The sequence below is a fragment of the Magnolia sinica genome, chromosome 1 (assembly GCF_029962835.1).
Source record: "Magnolia sinica isolate HGM2019 chromosome 1, MsV1, whole genome shotgun sequence".
Classification (NCBI taxonomy): Eukaryota; Viridiplantae; Streptophyta; class Magnoliopsida; order Magnoliales; family Magnoliaceae; genus Magnolia; species Magnolia sinica.
The window spans coordinates 7249826-7274301 of NC_080573.1; the positions used below are offsets into that span (position 1 = coordinate 7249826).

Sequence of the window (24476 nt, forward strand, 5' to 3'; positions counted from 1 at the left end):
TGTTTGAAGAATTTTATTTGTGGGTCAGTTTTAAGTTACTGTCACATTTTTAGGCCAGTGCTTTAATGGCCGCCTAAGTTGATGGTTGACATAGGATTTCCTGCAAAGCAGAAAAGTGGAATATGTTTTTTTTTTTTTTCCCCTTTTTTATCTTCTCGATTGCCTATATTTCGGGTCAAACTTCAAATGCTACAATATTGATTTACGCCAAAAACTATATTTGGTCACCACTAATTTTTAAGCCTATAGAATTTGATTTTGCTTCAATTACTAAGCATCTCTAAAACACTCTTATTTATTGTATGAGAAGACAACAACCTTGACAATAATTGTATAAAGAAACAACGTATGTTTCAGTGTTTTTCTTACTATTTTGTTCCATAATTTGTATTGAACCAATGACAGAGGCATTACAATCTTCAACTTCTTCAAGCCAGCTAGAGCATGTGGTTTGATCCCATCAGTATGGTCACCTGGGTTCAATGTTAGAGATGGTTACTTGGTTGACAGAACCTGGTGTGGCACCCACTGATGGTTCATTTGGATTAGCAACAACTTTCCTTATGAAAAATCCTGGCTGCGTGGGTTGGGAAAGTGCCATCGAGTCACTTCCAAGCATGAGAACTACAGATGACATGGTGGGCCTATCCACCGCATCTTCTTGAACGCACAATAGCCCGATATGAATGCATCTGAGAGCTTCGCTGGCAGGACATGTTTCTATGATCAATGGATCCATTAATTCCAAGCATTTTCCTTCACACCACAGTTTCCATGCCTGCAATTTTACATTTTATGGAATCCTAATTAAAATGATTTAATGCTAAAATCCCTTTATCGGAAGAGATTAGAGAATTTTGGAGTAGCAATGGGCCCAGCCTGAATTAAGGACCGACTAACAAGCATCTTGTGCATGTCCCCAGGTTTGGAAACCTTTTAGCACGGTGTCCTGGCAACTGATGGTTACTTGGCCGGTGCAACCTTATAGGCGAGTAAGTTGGGCCTGAGAGCATGGGCTTGCTTTGATGTACTATTACTAAATGGGCCTTCTATGGCCTGGACCACCCACATTCTAACTTGGCCCATTGCCACCTTTGATTAGAATATAAGAAAAGGGAAACTCACATATGTAAGGATGGTCTGGGCATTTCCAGGCAAATCTACACTGGTGTTCCTTTTCCCACTTACAATCTCTAGCAGTAGAACGCCAAAGCTATACACATCAGACTTTGCTGAAAATAATCCTACCATTGCATACTCAGGTGCCATATATCCACTGCATACCATTGAAGTAGCGTTGCATGTGTTAGAAGTGCTAACACACTGAGAGAGAGAGAGAGAGAGAGAGAGAGAGAGAGACGCATGCCACTATTAATGATCTATGTACCATATAAAATGCTGCTGGAAAAATCTTGCACATGACTTCAATCTAACGATCAAGCAACAAATGCTTAAAAAGACAAAAAGAATTTCTGCTTACCTGTAACAAGAAAGAAAAGAAAAAAGAAAAAATAAAAAATAAAATTTTTTAGACTTACTAAGTTCCGACGATTCTTTTAGTACTTTCTTCGCTTTGGTTTCCTCCAAAGATCCTGGCCATGCCAAAATCTGAAATTTTGGGATTCATTTCATGATCCAACAGAACATTGCTAGCTTTTAAGTCTCTGTGTATGATTCTGAGACGAGAGTCCTCGTGAAGATAGAGAAGGCCCCGTGCAATTCCACCAATGATGTGAAGCCGTTTTCCCCAGTCGAGTTGAGCACACTTGTTCCGATCTGGTGGTAAGAAGACAAAATCAGAACGTATTTGCACATGCTTAAAGCCTCTTTGGTGCATTGCTTTCATTTCAAGTGTCCTACAAAGATTACCCTAAAGAAATTTCTCCGTGATCGTAAAAACTCAGTGACAAAATCTTATGAGTTTATAAATACATGAAAGCAACCTAAGAAGCCATATAAAATTTCATGTCGAAGGAAAGCTTTCCTTGACACACAGAAGAAACCGCAAGTGCTGATTCTCTTCCCTTGTGATAATATATAGACGTACCTACAAATGCATCCTATTCATCGTGTTTCATTTCCTCCATGCACAAGCACTTTCATGGTGTTGGCCATATCAATGTAAATTTGCATATGTATAATTTGGTGGCCACTAGTTGCACCCCACCCTTTCTTTGTACATTTGGTAATAAAAATGGTATAACTTTATACCATTGCCATTGCCAAACTTAAAGAGAGAAAATATATTTATCATGATAGCAAGGGGAGAGAGAGAGAGAGAGAGAGAGAGAGAGAGAGAGGAAACTAAACCAAAGAGAAAGACATCAAGGCTGGTGTTGGGCATGTATTCATAGATGAGCAGTTTCTCTTCTCCTTCGATGCAGCAATACAAGAGTCTCACGAGATTCCTATGTTGAAGTTTTGCAATCAATACAACTTCATTCTTGAACTCCTCTAGACCTTGTCCTGAACTTCTTGAAAGCCTTTTCACCGCTATTTCCTTCCCATCCAGTAACATGCCCTATTATAATTTACATACAAAATGGCTTCATTAGAAAACTTAGATATTGGTCTGCTGTTTAGAGGATACACCTTCCAAGTTTGGTTAAAAAATGTTATTACCTTGTAAACAGGGCCAAATCCACCTTCTCCAAGCTTTTTGGCCTCTGAAAAGTTATCAGTGGCTAATTGTAAAGATGACAAATCGATCCAAGGCAATTCATAATTGTCTGCATCAGTTCTTCCACTTGGGGGGCCCAAATCACTCAATAAAGCTCCGTGGCTATTTCCCTTTATCTTCTTCACTGGAATGAGTAGTGAACCATCAATTAATGCGTAGTTGCATTTGAAAATATTAATCAATTTTCTTTTACAAGAACTATGAAACGTTTGTGTTGCGCAGCATGCTAACAACGCTAGTGAACCGAGATCCAATCTCCGGTCGCACCCACAAAATAATAAACAGAAAGAAATATAATCTAGAAGTAGAATCAAAACATACCAAACAAACCACAAGACAGAATATACGTGGAAAAACTCCAACAAGGGTAAAAAACCATGGGTTCAAACTTCCAGTGTGAATAAAACGGAATTACAAGCAATATACTAACTTTTTCTCCTTGGATGTATAGAAAAAACCCTTTGCATACACCTTAAAATACCCTAGAATATGCCAGGGACCCCTATTTATAGTTTAGGCAACTTTCCTTCCACACTCTTGCGAAACTGCCTCAAAGAGGTCCTCGACTGGTCGAGCGGGCCACTTGACTGGTCGAGTATAGGCCTCGACTGGTCGAGCAACATGGACCAAGAAAAATATCACACACTAGACTTTGAGTCGAGCGAACCCTCGACTGGTCGAGTAGCATGGTCCAGATGAGGCTTCACACCTCAACAATCTCCCACTTGGAAACACGTCGCTATAAACTTTCGTCTTCTACATCCAGATTGCACCACCTCCCCGTCTTCAAGCTTGAAGACTAATCAAAGCTGAACAGAGCTTTACCTTCTCCCGTGTGATTACCTTGGTCAGCAAATTCGCAGGATTTTCACTTGTATGAATCTTCTCTAGAGCAATCGATCCATCTTCCAGTAACGAACGTATGAAGTGATATTTGATGTCAATATATTTGGTCCTTGAATGAAAGACTAAATTCTTAGACAAGTGTATTTCACTCTGATTATCACTGTACAGCTTGCAATCTGCTTGTTTTTTTCCAACTCTTCCATGAAACCTTGCATCCACACCATCTCTTTACACGCTTCTGTAGCTGTAATATATTTTGCTTCCGTTGTGCTGATGGATACTATCTTCTGTAACTAAGAGACCTAACTGACTGCAGCACTACCCAAAGTAAAGATATACCCTATAGTGCTTCTTCTATTATCTCCTGCCAAATTCAAATCTACGTAACCTTGTAGCTTGATTTTTGATCCTCCATAACACAACCCTACTTCCATAGTACCTACTAGGTATCGAAGGATCCACTTCATACCTTTCCAACGTTCCTTCCAGGAGTTGTTCATGAACCTACTAACAACTCTCACTGCTTGAGCAATGTCTGGCTTCGTGCTCACCGTAGCATATATGAGACTCCCAATAGCTGACGCATATGAGACTTTAGCCATGTAGTCCCGTTCTTCCTGCATCTTCGCACCTTGCTCCTTAGAAAGCTTGAAGTGGTTAGTTAATGAAGTACTAACTGGCTTAACACCTCATATACTGAATCAATCAAGTACCTTGGATATATACCTTGCCTATGACAAAACTAGTTTCTTATTTTCCCTGTCATGCTTTATCCTCATACGTAGGATTTGTTTTGCAGCTCCTAAATCCTTCATAGAAAATTCTCTAGATAGTTGTCTTTTGAGATCTGAGATGTCATTCATACTTGATCTAGCCACAAGCATATCATCAACATACAGAAGAAGGATGATGTACGACTTATCAAACTTCTTCAAATAGCAACAGTGGTTTGCATGACATCTCCTAAAACCGTTTCCCACATGAAATTGTCAAACTACTTGTACCATTGCCTCGGAGCCTGCTTTAGGTTATATAAACTCTTTTTCAGTCTACACACCTTGTTCTCCTTTCTTGGTACTACATATCCTGTCGGCTGATGCATATATATCTCTTCTTCAAGGTCCCCATGTAGAAAGGCTATCTTAACATCTAGCTGTTTTAGATGTAAGTCCTCTGTAACCATTATACTCATGATCATGCGAATCGTAGACATTTTCATCCCTAGTAAAAATATTTCAATGAAGTCGATACCTGCCTTTTGTTGGAACCCTTTCACAACCAATCTAGCCTTGTACCATTTCGAACCATCGTGCTCCTCCTTCAGTCTGTAAACACACTTGTTTTAAAGAGCTTTCTTACTCTTAGGTAGAGTGACTAGCTCTCCCACGTATAATTTGACTCTAGAAAGTCCACCTCATCATCCATGGCCTTCTTCCACTTAACCCGTGTATCTAATTGTAATGCCTCTTCAAAATACTTTGGTTCACCATTATCTATCAGTAGTAAATAATGTAATGAGGTGAGTATTGGACCTTGGGTCACATCTCCCAAGTAGAACTCCTCATAACTGGTGTCTGCGGCTCTGCCTCATTATGCTCTTGTGCTTGCTCATCCTGTGGCACTGTAATACCCTTGTCCGGTAACTCTTCCAACTCTTTGAATTCTTTCTTATCGGCCATATTTTGTTACACATTGTCTTTATGCATTACTTTTTCATTGAAGACTATGTCTTTGCTTTTGATGATTTTTCTGTTCTCTGTATCCTAAAAATAGTAGGCAAAATCATGTTACCCGTAGCCTATAAATGTGCTCTTCTTAAACTTCGCATCCAGCTTGTTTCTGTGCTCTACATCAATGTGAACATATGTGTGCAACCAAATACTTTAAGATGTACAAGGTTCACTTCTTTCCCAGTCCACGTTTATTCTGGTAGCCCACCATCTAATGGTGTTGAGGGACTTCTATTGATGAGATATGAGGTAGTATTTATAGCATCTGCCCAAAATGTCTTAGACAATCCTGCATGTAACCTCATGTTCCTGTCACACTTAAGGATAGTCCTGTTAATGCGCTCAGCCACATCGTTCTGCTGCGGTGTCCATGGAATCATTTTCTGATGTTTGATTTCATTTGCTGCACAAGACTCCTCAAACTTCTTATCACAGTATTTTTTCCCATTATCTGATCTGAGATATTTTACTATTTTTATATCTCGTTTTCTACCATTATTTTTCACTTCTTAAATACATCATATTTGTGCTTTAAGAAATAGACCTCAGTTTTCTACTATCATCATCAATAAAAAGAAACAAAATAACGTGAACCACCAAGAGATGATACCTGTGTCAGTCCCCACACGTCAGTGTGTACAAGCTCCAATAGATGTGTCTTTAGAGTGCGTCCTATTTTCTTAAAGCTTACTCTCTTCTACTTGCTATATACGCAGTCCTCACAGAATTCCATGTCAATAGACTTTAGCCCTAGTAGCTTCCCTTTTGACAATAATACTTTCATTCATTTCTCACTCATATGTCCCAACCTCTAATACTATAATTGCCCATTCACTCCAGTTGATGCAACTGCGAGTGAACTATATGATACTGAAGTCACGTACAAAGTACCTTCCTTCTTGCATCAAGAAACTACCAAGGCACCTTTTGTGATTTTCTAGGAATCACTAGTGAATGTCGTCACATATCCGGTATTGGTCAATTGCCTCACTGAGATTAAATTCCGTCTCAAACTCGGTACATGTCTGACATCCTTCAATTTCAAAACCGTTTCGTCTTTCTGACTTATATGAACATCTCCCTTTCCAACAATATTGCATGGCTCATTATCACCCAGGTAGACTCTCCCGAAGTCACCTGAAATATAATCACGCAGAACTTCCTTACACGAAGTAGCGTGAAATGAAGCACTTGATTCTATGACCCAAGACTCATTCATCACATCAAGAGACAAGATCAACGCATTTGTGTCACTCTCTTCAGATAGATTCATTGAATCCTTCCTGCCTTGAGAGCTTCCTTCTTGTTTCTTAAGCGCCATGCAATTACGTTCCATGTGCCCCTTCTTCCCGTAATGCCAACACTCGTCTTGGTCTTTCGGTCTCTTGGACTTCTTCCTTACTTAAAACGTCCGCGTTTATTGTTTTCTTTGTTTAGCGATCTTCCTTTTCCTTAAACATTTAGAGCATTCCTTGAATCCTCTAAAACTCCTAATGCCTTTATTCTAGATTCTTCGCTTAGAATTAGACCGGCCACATCATCGAATTTCAGCTTTATCGACCCTGAATAATTGCTCACAGTAATCACCAAACCATTCCAATTGTCTGGCAAATTAGACAAGATCAATAACGCGCTGACCTCATCTTAAAAAATAATGCTAACGAATTTTAATTGGCTCATGACTATATTAAACTCATTTAGATGTTCAGCCATACTCCCACCATCTGACATCTTCATGTTGAATAGCTGTTTCATAAGATGAACCTTTTTGGATGCTGAGGGTTTCTCATACATCGTAGCTAGGGCTTCCATTAATTCTTTTGTGGTCTTTACCTTGGATATATTGAAGGCGACGCTATTAGACAAAGAGAGTCGGATCGTTCCTAAAGCCTTCTGATCCAATAAAGACCATTCATCATCTGTTATCTTCTCCGGTTTCTTCTCTTTTCCTCCTAGAGGAATATAAATATCCTTCTAATACAGATAATCCTCCATCTGCAACTTTTAAAAGGAAAAGTTTGAACCATCAAACTTCTCAATTCTAGTCTTTCATACTTCTTTCATCACTCTCACTTGAATTAAATCAATAGCTCTAATACCAGTTGTTGCGTAGCACACAAACAACGCTAGTGAACCGAGATCTAATCTCCGGTCTCAACCACAAAACGATAAACAGGAAGAAATATAATCTAGAAGTAGAATCAAAATATACCAAACAAACCATAAGACAAAATATGCGTGAAAAAACCCCAACAAGGGTAAAAAATCACGGGTGCAAACTTCCACTGTGAATAAAACGGAATTACAAGTAATATACTAACCTTTTCCCCTTAGATGTATAGAAAAAACCATTTACATACACCTTAGAATACCCTAAAATAGCCATAGGGACCCCTATTTATAGTTTAGGCAACTTCCTTTCGCACCTCTGCGAAAACCGCCTCAAATTTATGTAGTCTGCACCAAATCCGCACAAAATTTGCCTAACCTCGACTAGTCGAGAGAGGTCCTCGACTGGTCGAGCACCACGGACCAAGAAAAACATCACACGTTGGACTTTGAGTAGAGCAAACTCTCGACTGGTCGAGCAGCATGGTCCAGATGAGGCTCCACACCTCAACAGTTTGTCTCTTCGTACTGGTATTTCTAGAATTAATAGAACCATTCAATCATGGTCTCACTTAATAGAATAAAAAGATCTAATCTGCAATTTATACTGTCCATCTTGTGGGGCTCCCTTTAATTATCGACTCATAAGGAATGAACAATTGAAAGCTATTATAAAAAAAAAAAGTTTTAAAAAAAGAAGTCCAATTGGTGATTTAAACTGCTCATCATTTGTAGGGTTGTTGATGTGTTGGTTTGGTTGGGTCCTTGAGAACCCAAATCTGGATTGACTGGGGTTCGGATCTTGCTGGGTTTGGGTCCTTTCAGTCATGAGTCTCTTTTTTAAGATGCAAATTTAGTTGTGTTCAAGTACCCATTAGGACTGATACCCAGAACGATTTCTTTCATTTAGTTTTTAAAATTTTTTTCTTTTACACACGCATCTGCAACACACCCACGCACGCCGTAGTGGGATTTGACCACCTATGGGTTTAGAACCCAAGACCTCGTGTTGAAACTCATTAAAGTCTACCACTCGGACAATAACTGGAACCTAATTGCCTTCAAATACATATTAATTCTTTGGACATTAGTTTTAAGTCGGCCTAAGTTTAGGTGCTCATCAATTAAGGGCATTCATGGTCAGGGACTATATGAATGGATGGATAAGATCATACATGTGACTTTTACACTTTCATAGTGCAAATAGGAAATCTAATTACAACGCTATGATAAGAATGTATAGCGAGAGAGAGAGAGAGAGAGAGAGAGAGAGAGAGAGAGAGAGAGAGAGAGTGGTGATCTCTAGCGAACTAGATAGCTGGAGACCTTAATTGTGGTCTGAAGTAGTGCGTATCTCAAGTTGGCCCACCACAATACTTATGTGGTATCCACCCCGATCTTCATGTGTGTCACTCCATATTAGGCTTAGGTATCAAATATCAGCCCCATCTTCTAGGCAGACGGCCATACAAAGGGAAACAATTTGGAGGGTGCCACTTTATTATTATTATTATTATTTTTTCTAAAACCAAAAAATTATATATATATATTCCACGGAGGGACCTTTACAGCTCATTCGGGCCCGGGCCAGGCGAACAAAAAGACACCCTAGCTACGGCCTATTGTAAAAGTAGGAAACAAAACAACTATAAACTTGGGCCTGGCCCAGCTCTAGAAGGGGCCCAGATAGCCCCGAGGCACACTTTGTCTAGAAAAATCAAGCCTCTGATTCGAGGGAAACCTCCCATGTCACAAAGGAATGTAACTATAAACTTGGGCTGCAACCTCCCATGCACAAAGGAATGTTGCAACCTCCCATGTCACAAAGGAATGCTAGAGTGAGGATCCCAACCGGGCCATCCTGTCCGCTGGACTATTCCTTGCCCTGAGAATGTGGCTACACGAGAAGGACTCACCAGCCCTCAGCCTATTGATACTCCTGATCCAGTGAACCCACCTCCAAGTAGGATCCAATGAGCTGTTAAGGAGGGCCACCACTAGCCTCGAGTCAGATTCAATCTGAATCATGTTAAAACCGGACTCAAGGCATATCAAAATGCCATTGTAGACAGCCCTTAGTTCGTCTTTAGAGTTAGACCTGATATCATAGCCCACCGAGAAAGCGAAATAGAACTCCCCATCTTCTCACATGCAGATGCCCCCTCCACCTGATTTACCCGGGTTGCCCAAGGCAGAACCATAAACATTCAACTTGATGAAACCTCGGGTAGGCCTAGCCCACTTGACGATTTGGAGCATGAAGGAGGGCAATAAGGGAACTTGAAAGCCAAGCCTTCTAAACCAAAGGAGGAGATGGTAGGAGAAGCCGCTAACCGAGCAGACCCGCATCTACAGCCACCACTTAATCTTAGCAATCACCAAGGTAGCACCCGGTTGAACACCCTCAAATTTGGCCTCATTGTTGGCCCGCCACAATTCCCATAAGATTATACATGGAGAAAGGCCGTGAAGGATGTGGATGTGTGAGGAGGGGGATAAGAGCCACTATTTCAACACATACCAAAGAAGAGATGAGGATGACGAAACCTACAACTCGGAGATAGACGAGAAGACACTCCACACTCTGGACGCCAGCTCGCTGGACAGGAAGACATGCAGCAAGGATTTCATCGTTGGCCTGGAGTTCTAGTCAGAGTGCCAGCATGAACACATTGATGCAAGCTGAACGCCTTTGCCCATGATCCGCTCATCCACTGGCACTGTGTCATAAAGCAACCTCCAGACGAATAGGGAAATCTTGGGGGACAGATTATGGTGCCAGACCCATTTGGCCCACCCAACAGGCGGCCCACGATCTCTGGCTATGGGCCACGTTGATTTAACCGAGAACTTTCTGGAAGGCTCTAGCGGCCAGAAAGGGGTGGCTGGAACATCTGCAATGCAGAATCCACCCAAAAAAATCATATATATAATCCGTTACGGCAGGAAGTTGAAAATGATGGATGGAGGGAGAGGACCGTCCCGACTGAGAAAGCTGTTGATTCGCAAATCTACCAAATCCGGGGTAATAGGCCATGTGGTCAGGTTGGCGAGCAGGTCGAGGCCCATCCAGTTGTCAAACCATAAGCTGGCTGTCCCTAAGCCCACTGAAGATTAGGCTGTATGGGAAAGGAGGGGTAATAGGCCGCGTGGTCAAGTTGGCGAGCGGGCTAAGGCTCATCTAGTTGTCAAACCATAAGCTGGCTGTCCCTAAGCCCACTGAAGATTGGGTTGTATGGGAAAGGAGGGGAAACAGGCCATGGATCGACTTCCACAAAGGGGAAGCGGCATACGAGTTAGACACTGCAGGGACGTTGGACAAACTGGTGTCATATTTGGCTCTCATGGCTGAACACCACAGACTAGACATGGGCCCAAATTTGACTGCCCAAGCCATCTTAAGGCGGAGGGCCTTCACCACTTCTTTCAACTTCTGGAAGCTGACCCTACCTTCTTCCTTAGGCCTGGAGAGATCATCCCAATGCTTCCAGTGAAATTTGCACTTTCCATCAACTTAGCCCCAGAAAAACTCAGCAAACTTCTTATCTAGATCTTTCAGGATCGACTTAGGAACCACTGAAGCCGCCATGTCATGGATGGGAATGCTTCCCAAGGCATGTTGAACTAGGACTCGTCTCCCAGCCTGGGAAAGGCATCTCGCTTTCCAACTAGTGATTCGACCCTCAACTTTCTCCACCAGCGGCTTAAAAGGAGCACATCTGACTCTCTACACGATTAACGGGACCCCTAGATATACAGGATAGGACACCGAACGCGATATACCCAACAACCATTCAATGGCCCTAACCTTGGCGGTTGGGATCTTGACCGAGAAGAAGAAGGACGATTTACTCTTATTAATCTTTTGACCCAAGACTTGCTGATAGGATGCGAGAAAACGATTCATTGCTAGAAGGGAACTTGCACCACCGTTTAGGAATAAAATGGTATCGTCAGCGTAAAGCAAGTGGGAGATCCTCGTGCAGCCTTGGCCAAGTTTGAATGAAGAGCACTGCCCACTGTCCAACAAACGATGGATCCCCCTACTCAACATGTCCACCGCTAGAATGAACAGACTAGGAGGTAATGGGTCGCCTTGGCATAATCCCCTGGAAGACTGAAAGAAACTAGCCGCCGCGCCGTTTATCAAAATTGAGAACCAACAATTGTTCTAGCACTTTTATGCTAGCTCAATCCAGGAGGCACCGAAACCTAACGAGGACAAAACCTGCTTGAGGAACACCGAATCAACTCTGTTGTATGCCTTCTCCATGTCAAGCTTAATCAGCACATTCCTACCATGACAATTTCGGTTGATTTCTCTGAAGGATTCCTGTGCCATCGCAGCACTTTCGGCTATGTTCCGACCCTTAATAAAGGCCCCTTGCTCTGTAGAAATTAACTTAGGCAGAAGACAGCTCAACCTTGCAGATATAATCTTGGAGAAAATTTTGTATATGCAGTTACACAGGCTAATCAGCATGAAGTCTGAGAGCTTCTTCGAGTTAGGGACTTTGGGGATAAGGTAGATATCTAATGTAGTGAATGCTCTAGAGATATCCCCTCCCCGAAAGAGGTTCTCAGCTGCCATATGAATATCGGCACTAATGATATCCCAGTAGGAGATATAGAACGTACCTGAGAAACCGTCAGGGCTAGCCGCTCCATTGAGAGGAAGGGAGCGCACCGCCTGCTCTATCTCCTGGAGAGATGGAAGACTCATTAAGGTTACATTGTCGATTGCTGAAACTAGCCTGGGAATGGAGGAAAGGATCGAATCACCCATAAAATTGGTAGCCGCTGGACTCACTATGAACGCCTCTTGGAAGTACCTAATTGCTTCAGCTTGAATAGCCTGCTGATTCGATACAATCTGGCCTAAATCTAGCACGATCTCTTTGATGGCAGATTTACGGATGTTACCTTGAGCGATGGCGTGAAAGAATTTTGAATTCCTATCGCCCTTTTGAGCTAACTAACCCTAGCTTTCTGTTTCCAAAATATCTCCCCTCTTAGCTTTGAGCCAGCCAGCTTCCTCTTGGCTACTAGAAATTCCTGCTAAAGATTATCAGGAGATGAACCAAGGGGGATTGCGTGTAACTGTTGATCAGCCTCTTTCAGCAGACGCTCAGCCTGCTTAACCTAATCAAAAATGTCACCGAACACTATTTTGTTCCAAACTTTCAGGGCCATCTTCACCTTCTTAAGCTTAAATAAAACGTTGAGCATAGGCTGAGGGGAGCTGACTGAGTTCCAAACGAACCTGACAATGTTTAAAAAGTCATCGTGGGGAGTCCACATTCTAAGGAACTTGAATGGCTTCACCACCTGATTAACTGGCTGGTTCGGAAAGCGGAGGAGGAGAGGAGCATGGTCGAAGGTTGAGCGGGTGAGATGCTCCACTCTAAAGAGTGGGAAGATGTTCTCCCACTCCCGGTTAAACAGCACGCAGTCTAACCTGGCTCAGACTGATCTAGACGACCTCGATTGGTTATTGCACCACGTGAATCTATTACCAGAGAAGCTGGCGTCAATCAACTCGACTGCATTGATGACATCCGCAAATTCTGCAACATTGGCATAATCAAAAGGCTTGGAACTCCTTCTTTCCAACGAGGTGGCCACCATATTGAAATCCCCTCTAACGGTCCGTGGGCCTGAGGAAGAACCAGCAATATTTGCCAAATCTAACCAGAGGTTCCTTCTGAGGCTTCTAAAACACTTGGCGTAGATCACCGATAGCTGGAACTAGCCTTGCATAATATGAGAGCTAACAGACAACGTTAATATTTGGTTAGAAGCTGCAGCGATAGAAATCAGAGTTGGAGAGTTGTAGAACACCCAAATCTTCCCACCTACATCCCCATTAGAGATGGAAGAATGAAAACCCAACTTAAGCCCAATGGCCACTCTCCTCTCCTCCCTGATCATCGGTTCAAGAATCGCAAGGATCAACAGATTGTGCCTAGAACTTGGCTATGGTGGGGTGGTTTCCCACTCCACGGGCATTCCAAATAAGGACACTATCCATAAGCAAACTTTCTTGCCTTCGCGATCTTCTTTCTGGACTTCCTAAGTCTGTGTTTCCAGTCACCCGAGGGACCAAGAAGAGGGCCCTTCCATGATTTCCTGACAACCTCATTTTCTTGCTTGTGGTTGTCTGGGGATCAGCTTCCTGTGATTGCCAAACTACCAATGTGATGTGAGCAGGACAGGCCGTCTGAATGGTGCCTTTGTCTGGCTGAAGAGGAAGTAGTTCCTGAGAGGCAACAACTGCATTCACTGGACTAAGGGCAACTCCCGATGATCCTAAAGGACTCGAAGTTGGAGCTACCTTCTCGAAAACAGGTGAAAGGTCAACCTCCAGACCCAAAAATATCTCAGGGAGGCGCGAAACGACCTTTTCCCTAACACTGGACAGCCCAACATCCATGAAATTTGGAACAAAGGATGAGATGGAAGAGCCTGAGGAAGATTGGCCTAGCTCGTCGGAGAGCACGGAAGTATGTGCTGGAGAACCCCCTTCAGACTTGATACTACAATGGCAAGAGGTGAGATGGACAGGGAAGAAGCTTCCCCTGTACCCATGCCTAGCACTCACCCTTAGAGGGCAGGAGGGAGGGCCAGTTAGCGACGCAATTCTCCTATAGGCAGATTCATTTTGGATTTGCCCCTGTTCAGAAGTCATTGAATTCGTCTGAGGCAGCCCAGGAGTTGGTATTCTGGCATTGAGGAGAGACTGCTCTGATGTCGCAATGCAGCTCGCCGGTGTTCCCTTGGCACTCCCAAAAATCAGAGAGCTACCAAGCTTGGCCTCCCTCTGGTCTAGACAGATGGGTAGAGAAGCTGTTAAAGAAGGGGTGGGGGAGTAGTACTGGGAGGCCTTGTTGGAGGGAGCAAGCCCTGGGAGCTGAAGAGGTGGAGTTGGTGCGAGCGGCACCACAGCCTCATTGTGACAAATAGATGACTGATAGAATGAGGGAGGTCGATCTGAGTCTGATATGAGATTCGAATGGAACGTCTTCACCACTCAGTCCTTAGTCGAATCTTGGTTTCCCTGGGTTTTGTTCTACATAGAGGGGCTGAGGGGAATAAAACTCTCCGATTCTGCATAAACTGGGAAGATCTTACCCTCCACAACTAGTTTCAGCACACATTTCAAATCTGTCCCCGGCCGAGGTAGGATTTTGACCCAAGCATATACCTGAAAAAGCCCATATCTACTACCGGCGTCAATCTGAATCACCCTCCCGAAGTAGTTGGAAAGATTAATAATTACTGCCTCGAACCAGGCATGCATTGGAATCCCGAAGAGACGAATCCATATTCCCTCTCTGCTCGGGTTTATGTCCTATGACCACGGTTGGATCGATTGAAGGCCCATACACTGTTGCAATGCAGAGTCAGCCATGGAGTTGAACAGCTCAGATTTGGTTTTAAGGACGATCAAGAATTATGCCTGAGATAGACGTGCGATATCAATGGTCGAAGCCCTGAACTTGGATGCTCTAAGTCAAACGGAGTTGCTGAAGCTTCAAACCAATAGCCCCTTTATCCGCCACAGTGGTGAAAACCTCGCATTCACCAGCACTTTGATGGGCGACGGGGACCCTTGAAGGTGCCGAGTCTGTCGGGACTGGGCCCTTGAGCTTTTCCCCATGCCTGTTGGCGACTACGTCGACAAAGGAGGAGCCGTCACAGTGAGATGGTTTGCTGATAGGAAATTTGTCCGCTTTAGGGGGCTTCAGCGGAATGGTGCTCCTAGGCTTGGCCTTGCGCACTACGACCACTCTGCCATCTATTTTCTTGCCATCAAGGACTCCCATAGCCGCTCTCGCCTCATCTTCATACAGGAAATGCACAAATGCATAGCCACGAGGTTTAATGGAGTTGGGGAAAACAGGAATATATGTGTCCATAACCTTACTGTATCATGAGAATATGGCGAGGAGGTCAAAATTGGAGCAGTTGAACGGCAGATTGCCGATGAAGAGGCTATGTTTATCGTTTTTCCCAGATTCTGTGCGATCAGGGGATCTTCTCCTCCTTGATCTTCCTCTGCTATGGCTTCTTCGGAGATGAGCATATCTAGAGGGGGCCCTGCAAATAGGGCCCCCGGTGGCATCCATGGAGGACGAACACGAACGGTAGGGCACTCGCTATGTGCTAATACACCATTTCCAATCATGTGATCAACCTGAACCATGGATGAACATAAATTTTAGGCTTAAGCTTAAACTTGGGTCAATCACTTAATGGTTGGAGTGTATTTGGAAATTATATGATGGTGGGCCCAACCCTACTGGACAACCTTTTTATGCGGAAGCTTTTGCATTCATGTAAGTTATGGAGTGAGGAAGCCACATACTTAATTGTGGTGCGAAGACTGTGTGGAGCCCACCATAATGTATGTGTTTTATCCATGTTGTCCATCCATTTCTCTAGATCGTTTTAAGGCATAAGTATAAAATTGAAGCATATCCCAAGCTCAAACGAACCACACCACAGAAAATAGTGGGAATTGAATGCCAACAGTTAAAGACTTCTTGGGGGCCGCGCAGAAGTATTGGATCAAGCTGAAATTTGTGTTTTCTCTTCACCCAGGTCTGTGTGACCTTATGAACAGCTTGGATGATAAATAAACGTCACTATGAGTCCCATGATGGTTTCAACCGTGGATGTCATTATCTCCACTGTTTTCTGTTAGAGGTCGACTTAAGTTTTGGACATGCTTCAATTTTTTTGGCCCATGCCGAAAAGGAGTTGGAGAAACGGTTGGATGGAATGGATAAATAACCATACATCACAGTAGGCCCCACAATGTCTTTACAGTGACCGACTCATGCACGATCTGCCCAAGGCATGGTCGCGCGTGGATTACATGAATTACATGTAAGCTTTGGTTGTCAAGTTGAGGTTGGCCCCGTTATATATTTTCAAGATCCAATCCATCCAACAGGTGAGTGACCTAATTTTAGGCCTAATGGTGAAACATGAGTACCATCCTTGATTCTGGTAGACCACATGATTGAAAAAAGTGTGCAGGGGAAACTTACCCTCAAAACAGTTTCCCTGGTGTGGCCCAATTGAATTATGGATAAGAGTGAAATTTTATCCCTGGCCCTAACATGGGACGATGCACTGATGGACGGAATGAAGTTCATGTGCACATCAAAGTAGGGTCCACCTGCACCGGTCAATGCACCAGACCGGAAATTGCCTATTTACGGCGGAAGCGGATTGGCTGGTGTACCACACACCAGCTATATATCTGCTGTAGATACCTGTCGTGCGAAGACGAGCACCGACGCTCCTCGAGCTCCGAGTTGTACGAACGGTTCAAAGGAGATCAAAGTTACATGGGCCGTACAATGATGTATTTATTATATCTACACCATTCATCATATTTTCGATATCATTATAGAGCACTATTTAAAAAATAAATCATATTCAAAACTCAAATGGACCACACCAAAAATAGCAGCGAGGTAATGATTTTGACTGTTAAAAAATTCGCAGGGCCCACGATAACGTTTATTTTCCATCTAATCTGTTCATAAGGTCACAAATACCTGGATGAATAGGAAAAACAAATTTCATATTGATCCGAAACTTCTGTGATTCCAGAAGGATTTCAATGGTAGATGTTCAATCCCCCCACTGCTTTTTGCAGTGTGGTCCACTTTAACTTTAGATCTATCTTATTTTTCGGTTCAAGCCTTAAGATGAGCACGCTAAATGGATGGACGGTTTGGATAAAACACATACTTCATGATGGGACCACAGAAGTTGCTGACGTCAATACATCAGCTATATAACTGGTGTGTGGTACACCAGCCAATAAGCTTCCATTTACAGTCAGGATGGCAGGATACTGCCGGGCGTTATGTCCCCACTATTTCGTGTGGTATGGCGCACGTGAGTTTCTGGTCTGCGTGATTTTTAAAGTCATGTCTTGCTGTGGTCTTTCAAAACAGATGGATAAAGTGTAATTGTGATGGACATCTCTAAGGCCCGACATAGGCCCGGGCAGGTCACAGGCAATCCGATCCCGTCCATTTGTTATTCAAGGGCTCACGCGCGTCAAGGGAAACAGTTTGGCACACGAATGTTGTCTGTACACTATTTTCAATCGTGTGGCCCAACAAAATCACTAAGGGATTTGGGTGGGCCAAGGTGTTATATGCAAGAATGATGGCCAAAAATTAGGGCCACAACATTTGGGCTTGTCCGGAATTTTAACTCATCACCCCCTGGTCTATTTAAAACATAGTTAAAACCTACTGATTCAACTCAAAACTTGGCCAGATCTCCTGGAAACTCGGTATTGGGTTAGACTCGGAAAGCCACGTTGAGTTGACTCGATGGCTCAGTTGACTCAACATGAATCCAACTGAGTTACCTGCATATATATATATAGTACTGACCCCACTGTAATGTACGTCAAACATCTACCCCATCAATCAGATGCACCATTCCATGGTGGGTCACAGGCTTAAAAATCAATTCAATCCATGACTTGGTCAGGCCACACCATATACAATAGTTGAGAGGGATTACCCTCCCATTAAAACATTCATAATCACTTATTGGGCCCACCGAGATGTGGTTCACAAATCCACCCCATTCATTGTGTGTGTCCCACTTATATATATATATATATATATATATATATATATATAATGATACAAGGTTGAAAACCCGCAGCCTCACCAACACAGAGGAATTCCTTAACTAAGTTTTGTTAATTTTGCTGTTGTTTAGTTATGTTTGATGTTATTTATACGGATCTCCTGTTCTTCTTCTTCTCTTGGTGATATCTATTAACATTACTATTATTATTAATTTATAATAATAAAATATCAAATCAAGTCAGGTTGAGTTTTCAAGTCAACTTAACCCGGTTGAACATCAAGTTGAGTTAAATTTTCGGGGTTTTGAACTATGATTTAAAATTTTGAAATTTCGTCAGTGTCAGCCCCAGCATAGCCAATAGTCAGCCTTGAGGATATTACCAGCCAATGAGTTTTTTCTCTTCTTAGTTAGCAAACAAGCACTGATGGTAAGGAGAAGCACCACAGCAATAAGAACAACGATTGGAACGACAATATCAACCACCGTACGAGATGAGTTTCGCTTGCTTCCTGCACAAACAAGAAATACTCTTCATGCATGGTAAAGTTTTTCATTAGAACCAACAGACATATCAATAAGAGATTAAAATAGAAACAAACTGAAACAAACTTCCTATGGATACAACCTTAAAAAAAAAAAAAACCTACGGATACATCCTTGGTACCGTCACCCACCCACACACACACACACACACACACACACATATATATATATATATGGAAAAGGTACTATGCGCTCGACCTCACGGGTCCGTCCCATGAGGTCAAGCTGTGTGGGCCCCACCGTGATGCGTTTTGAACATCTACCCCATCAGTCAGATGCACCATTCCATCGTGGGCCTAGGTCTCAAAAGTCAAGTCAATCCGTGACTTGTGTCGGCCACACCACATACAGAAGTGGGGAGGGGCCGTGCACCATTAAAACCTTCATAATCATTTTTTGGGTCCACCGAGATGTGGTTTGCAAATCCAGCCCATCCATTACGTGTGTCCTACTTGGAGGAGGGTTCAGACCAAGTTTCAGCAGCATTCAAAACTCAGGTGGGCCTCACCAAGTGCTTTATATGTTTTAATGGTGTCTTCACATGATTTTAGATGGTATGACCCACCTGAGTTATGTATACGGCTGATTTTTGGGATATCCCATAATTTAGAGGGGACCCATCAAATGCACGGTGTTGATGGTCGACACGCATCACAGTGGGGCCACACAGCTCGACCTCACGGGAGCCTTATCGTGAGGTCGAGCGCATAGTACCCTTTCCCAGATATATATATATATATATATATATATATATATATATATATATATATATATAGGAAATGGTTCTATGGGGTTGAGCTCATAGGAACTTCACATGAGGTTGAGCTGTGTGGGCCCCATCATGATGTATGTCGAACATCAACACAGTGCATTTGATGGGTCCTCTTTAAATTATGGGATATCCCAAAAATCAGCCATATAGGTAACTCAGATGGGCCATACCATCTAAAATCATGTGAAGACATGGCTAAAACATATAAAAGCACTTGGTGGGACCCACCTAAAATATGGATGCATCTGAAACTTGGTCTGACCCCTCATCCAAGTGGGACACATATAATGGATGGTCTAGATTTGTGAAGCAGTTCTCAGCGGGCCGAACAAATGATTATGAATGTTTAATGGAGGGTAACCCCTCTCAACTTTTGTATGTGGTGTGGCCCATAAAATTCACGGATTGACTTGATTTTTAAGCCCTAGGCTCATCATGGAATGGTGCATCTGACTGATGGGGTAGATGTTTGACAAGCATCACGGCGGCCCACACAGCTCGACCTCATGGGACGGACTCGTGAGGTCGAGCGCATAGTACCTTTTCCTTATATATATATATATATATATATATATATATATATATATATATATATATATATATAAAATCTTATTTTCCATCTGTCTCCATAACTGATGCACAATTTAATGCAATATTTTGCAATTTAGTCTTAAAGTATATAATACTGTATATTGTATATTGTATGCATTTACTACAATCACTCTTTTTTTCTTTTTTTCTTTTTTTTTGGTTTTCACTTACTACAAGCACTCCTTCACAGACTATTTAAAAAATTTCCTAAATTAGAAGATCGCAGCAACCAATCTTTGACCTTTCCCTGTGCTTCTATTCTAAAACGTTTATTTACATATATATCATAAATTGGAAGGATCAGACCAGATTATGGAGGTGATTTTTCTTGTCTAGCCCATATACTCTGGGGACAAAAGGACCAATGGTCTTGATCAGTAAGGCCATGTTTGTTTTACGCTTTCCTGCCTGGATTACAAGGATAACCGTGAAGGGGGAAAAAAAAAAAAAAGATAACCGTAGTGATTACTACCAGCATCTCGTTTGGCTTAAGGGATAAAAATGACTGTCCAAATACCGCGTTTTCCACCATCAGACGATAGGATAAGGATTGGGTTATTTCCAACAAAATTTTGGAGAGAGGCAGATGAGGCCTGTGATGGTTCGTCGTTATGGTAGTCCAGAACACAGACACTTGAAAAAAAAAAAAAAAAAAAAAAATCTTTAATTTCGTAAAACAAACGGGGCCTTAAAAATGGGTCCCACTTGTACAAGCCTAAATCTGAGGGGACGAGGATCGTATAATTACTCCAATATAAGAAACACAAAAAATTAAATGAGCGGCTGTGATTAGCCAGAACGACTAAGAAAAATCAAGGGGAGAAGACCCGAAAACTTACCCATGGTTGTTGTGTTAGTTAAGTTGTCGTAGAACTTGTACATCTCAAACCTCAAATTGCAACTTGGTCCAAGAACTCTCCCACCTTGTTTTCCATCACAGCATTCCCGAATACGAGAGATTGCACCTTGTAAGCACACATAGCAATCTCTCCTTGACAAATCGTTTGTGCATTGCACAAGCCCATATAACTTTTCGAAGTTAATGAAATTCGTTTCATTGGTAGCATACATCCGTATGGATTGGTCTAAAGCCGCCTTCAAAGCAAGACCATGCATCATCTGGCCCAAAATCAGATTAAACCGACCTGGGTGGAATACATTTTGCGTATTCAACACGTAATACAGTGGTTTATTATCAGACAACGACGAGATTCCTTTGTTGGAGTAGCGCAAGAGACACGTATCATACCATATGATTGCAGTCCTATTGGAGCACATTGAGATGATTTCTTGGTGTGCGGTGTTAAGGCAATCAAGGCATTTGTCGGGTTTAATGTCGCCTCTACATTGTGCAAGGCCGTAAATTCGGTTTGGGTTTTCACCGATCGTGCGATTGGCGAAGCCGGTGAGAGAAGCATTGGAGGATAGAGAAGAGAGGAGGAGATTGAGGTTAGTCCTAAATGTGCTATCAGCAGCGTAATTGGCTGTGTTTGCACAGAAGGTTCTGATAGGATATGCAGTGCTAGTAGGGAGATGGAAGATGAAGTGTAGAAGGGTCGAAAGGAGGAGAAATTCAAAGGGTCTTGATAGGAGGATTGGGATCAACATCCGTCGGGCTTCTGAGGTGGAACTACAGCTGAGAGAATGGTCATGGGGCTTTTGAAGAGTGATGAGAAGGGTTGGTTTCTGACGAGGGTTGCGGTTGGTTGATTTTAACTTGGGAATTTGACCGTACTGACCTCGGCATTTGGTCAAATTACCTTGGGTGGTACTACATTTCAGATATCCCAAGAGTAGCCTTCTGACAACTTCTGGATAATGTTTCAGACGAAAATGCCCCTATCCTTGGTTCAGAAGTCGTACGGTCCTGGAGTAAATAAGAAGTTGTCTTCTTTTTCAAAAGAAAGTGACAGATTGGCTACTCCCCCTGCCACCAGCCAATGGCTGGTGCTCGGTGGTCTATGGGCCCCACAACCATGTATGTGTTTCATCGAAGTTGTCCATCCTTCTTGCCATGTCATTTTAGGGCTAGGGCCCAAATATCAGCTCGATTCAATGCTCGTGTGTCCTATGTAATAAAAAATAATGGTGACTGTTGAAACTTTCCAGGCTCACCGTGATGCTTGTTAGAAGTGTACCTTGCCCATGTCGAGACTTTTTGGGCCCACGGCGAGCTGGTTGACAAGGTGGATGGATCGGATCACCCCGTTGTGAGCCTTAAGCTATGGTACTAATAGTTTGGTGGAAGAGGAAGTGAACACATGGATATCACGATCCATGCAACATGACAACCATGACCCTTATAACATGACAATTACGACCCATGAAAACAACGACCCATATGGGCCCACATTTATATGTGTATAATCCATGCCGCCCATCCTTTTTGTCATGTCATTTTAGGGGCAGGGCCCAAATATCAGCCTGTTCCGATGCTCGTGTGGGCCAGAAAATAGAAAATAATGGTGACTGTAGAAACTTTTCAGGCTCACTGTGATGCTTCTTAGAAGTGAATACTACCCAAGTCAAGACTTTTTGGGCCCATGGCGAGCTGGCCAACAAGGTGGATGGATCAAATCACTCCATTGTTCAACCTTAATCTGGTCCTTTATGACCTAATCAACAGATTGGATGTCAAATAAACAGAACAGTGGGCCTAAGGAGGATTTTAATGGTGGATATCCAATCACCATTGTTTTCCTGTGGTGTGGTCCACTTGAGATTTATATCCCTCTCATTTTTGGTATAAAACTCTAAAATAATCTATAAAAATGGATGAACGGAATGGATGAAACACATACATCATAGTGGGGCCCATAGAGCATCAACCACCAGCCACAGGGCTGGTAGCAATGGGAGCAGCCAGCCCGTTTCTGTCCTAGATATGGACGCGGATTAGCTACTGGGGCGCGGATTGGATATCGATAGGTTGAGTTGCGAGACTCACTACTAAACTGACATCACCAAGTTCTGTGGGCCCCACCATGATGTATATTTTGTATCTCACATTGTCCATCCATTTGGAGAGATCATTTTAGTGTAAGATCCAAAGAATGAGTTACATACAAAGCTCCAGTAGACCCCACTACAGAAAATAGTGGGGAGAGTGACACCACCGTTAAAAGCTTCTAAAGGCCACAAACGTTTTCAATCAAGCTAATATTTTTGTTTTACCTTCTTTAATGTCTTTGTTAACCTTTGAACAGGTTGGATTTCGAAAAAACATCATGGTGGGCCTTAAGAAGGTTTCAACAGTGAGCATCAATCTTCTACTGTTTTCTATGGTGGGGTCCACTAAAGCTTTGGATCTGCCACATTCTCTGGCTCATGCCTTAAAATAATATCTCCAAATGGATGGACATTGTGGATACAACACAAACATCATAGTGGGGTCCATAGAACTTGGTGACATCACTTCAGTAGCGAGTGGTCAACCTATGTTTGTATGACCTAATCAAGAGATTGGATGTTAAATAAACAGTACAGTGAGCCTTAGGAGGATTTTAATGGTTGATATCCAATCAATATTGTTTTCTTGTGGTGTGGTCAACCTGAGATTTATATCCCTCTCATTTTTGGTGTAAACCCCTAATAAAGGATCTATAAAAATGTATGATTGGAATGGATGACATGGTGTGGCCCACATAGTAGCAACTACTAACCACGGGGCTGGTGGCAAGGGTTGTAGCCAATCCGTTCCCGATTATATACAGATAGGTTGAGTAGCGAGTCTAGATACTCAACCTGTCCACACATGTTGAGTAGCGAGTCTGGATACTCAACTTGTCAGTAGCAACCCACATCTGTTTTTCTTTCCCTCATGCAAGCCTTTTCCCAACATAAGTTGTGCTCGAGAGAGGAAATCGGATTGAGCACGCAGTTGGGCCTACCTTGAATGTATGTGGTCTATCCACACCAACCATTCGTTTTTCCATCTAATATAAGGGGTTGAGCCTAAAATTAAAGCATATCCAAAGATCAATTGGATTATACCATGACCTTTGATCCATTTACACTACCAAAAATGGATTGTGGTTGTTATGTGTCGTAGTTGTCATGTTATATGGGTCGTAGTTGTCATGTTATGGGTCATGGTTGTCATGTTATATGGGTTGTGGTGCTCATGCCATATGGGTCGAAGTTGTAATGTGGTAAGGGTCATAGTTGTCATGGGTCGTGGTTGTTATGGTCATAGTTATTATGTTATATGGGTCGTGGTTCTCATGTGATACGGGGCACGGTTGTTACATATTCACTTTCTTTTCTACCAAATGAAAGGATAACCATTGGTACCATAGCCTAAGGCCCACAATGGGGTGATCCGATCCATCCACCTTGTCGGCCAACTTGCCTTGGGCCTAAAAAGTCCTAACTTGGGCAATGTCCACTTCTAACAAACATCACAGTGAGCCTGGAAAGTTTCAAGAGTGGGCGCCACTGTCACCATTATTTTCTATTATGTGGCCCACACGAGCACTAGATTAGGATGATATTTGGGTCCTAGCCCTAAAATGACACGACAAAAAGGATGAGCGACATGGATTAGACGCATATATCAATGTGGGCCCAT

The 24476-nt window shown here is 42.7% G+C and overlaps 1 protein-coding gene across 2 annotated transcripts; it reads right to left on the reverse strand.

Moving 5' to 3' along the window:
• Positions 1–253: 253 nt before the first annotated feature.
• On the reverse strand, positions 254–21567 carry LOC131238076 (cysteine-rich receptor-like protein kinase 44). 2 transcript variants are annotated; one of them, XM_058236175.1, is made up of 7 exons: positions 20746–21567; positions 18381–18509; positions 2623–2804; positions 2311–2521; positions 1539–1776; positions 1126–1276; positions 254–778 (listed from the first exon to the last, which is right to left on the reverse strand). In XM_058236175.1, exons 1-7 carry the CDS (start codon positions 21512–21514, stop codon positions 470–472), a joined length of 1989 nt encoding a protein of 662 aa, XP_058092158.1. In that variant the 5' UTR covers positions 21515–21567; the 3' UTR covers positions 254–469. The 2 variants fall into 2 exon arrangements, with proteins under 2 accessions (XP_058092158.1, XP_058092159.1); XM_058236176.1 differs by having other exon boundaries at positions 18381–18505; positions 20742–21567.
• Between the last annotated feature and the right edge of the window lie 2909 nt (positions 21568–24476).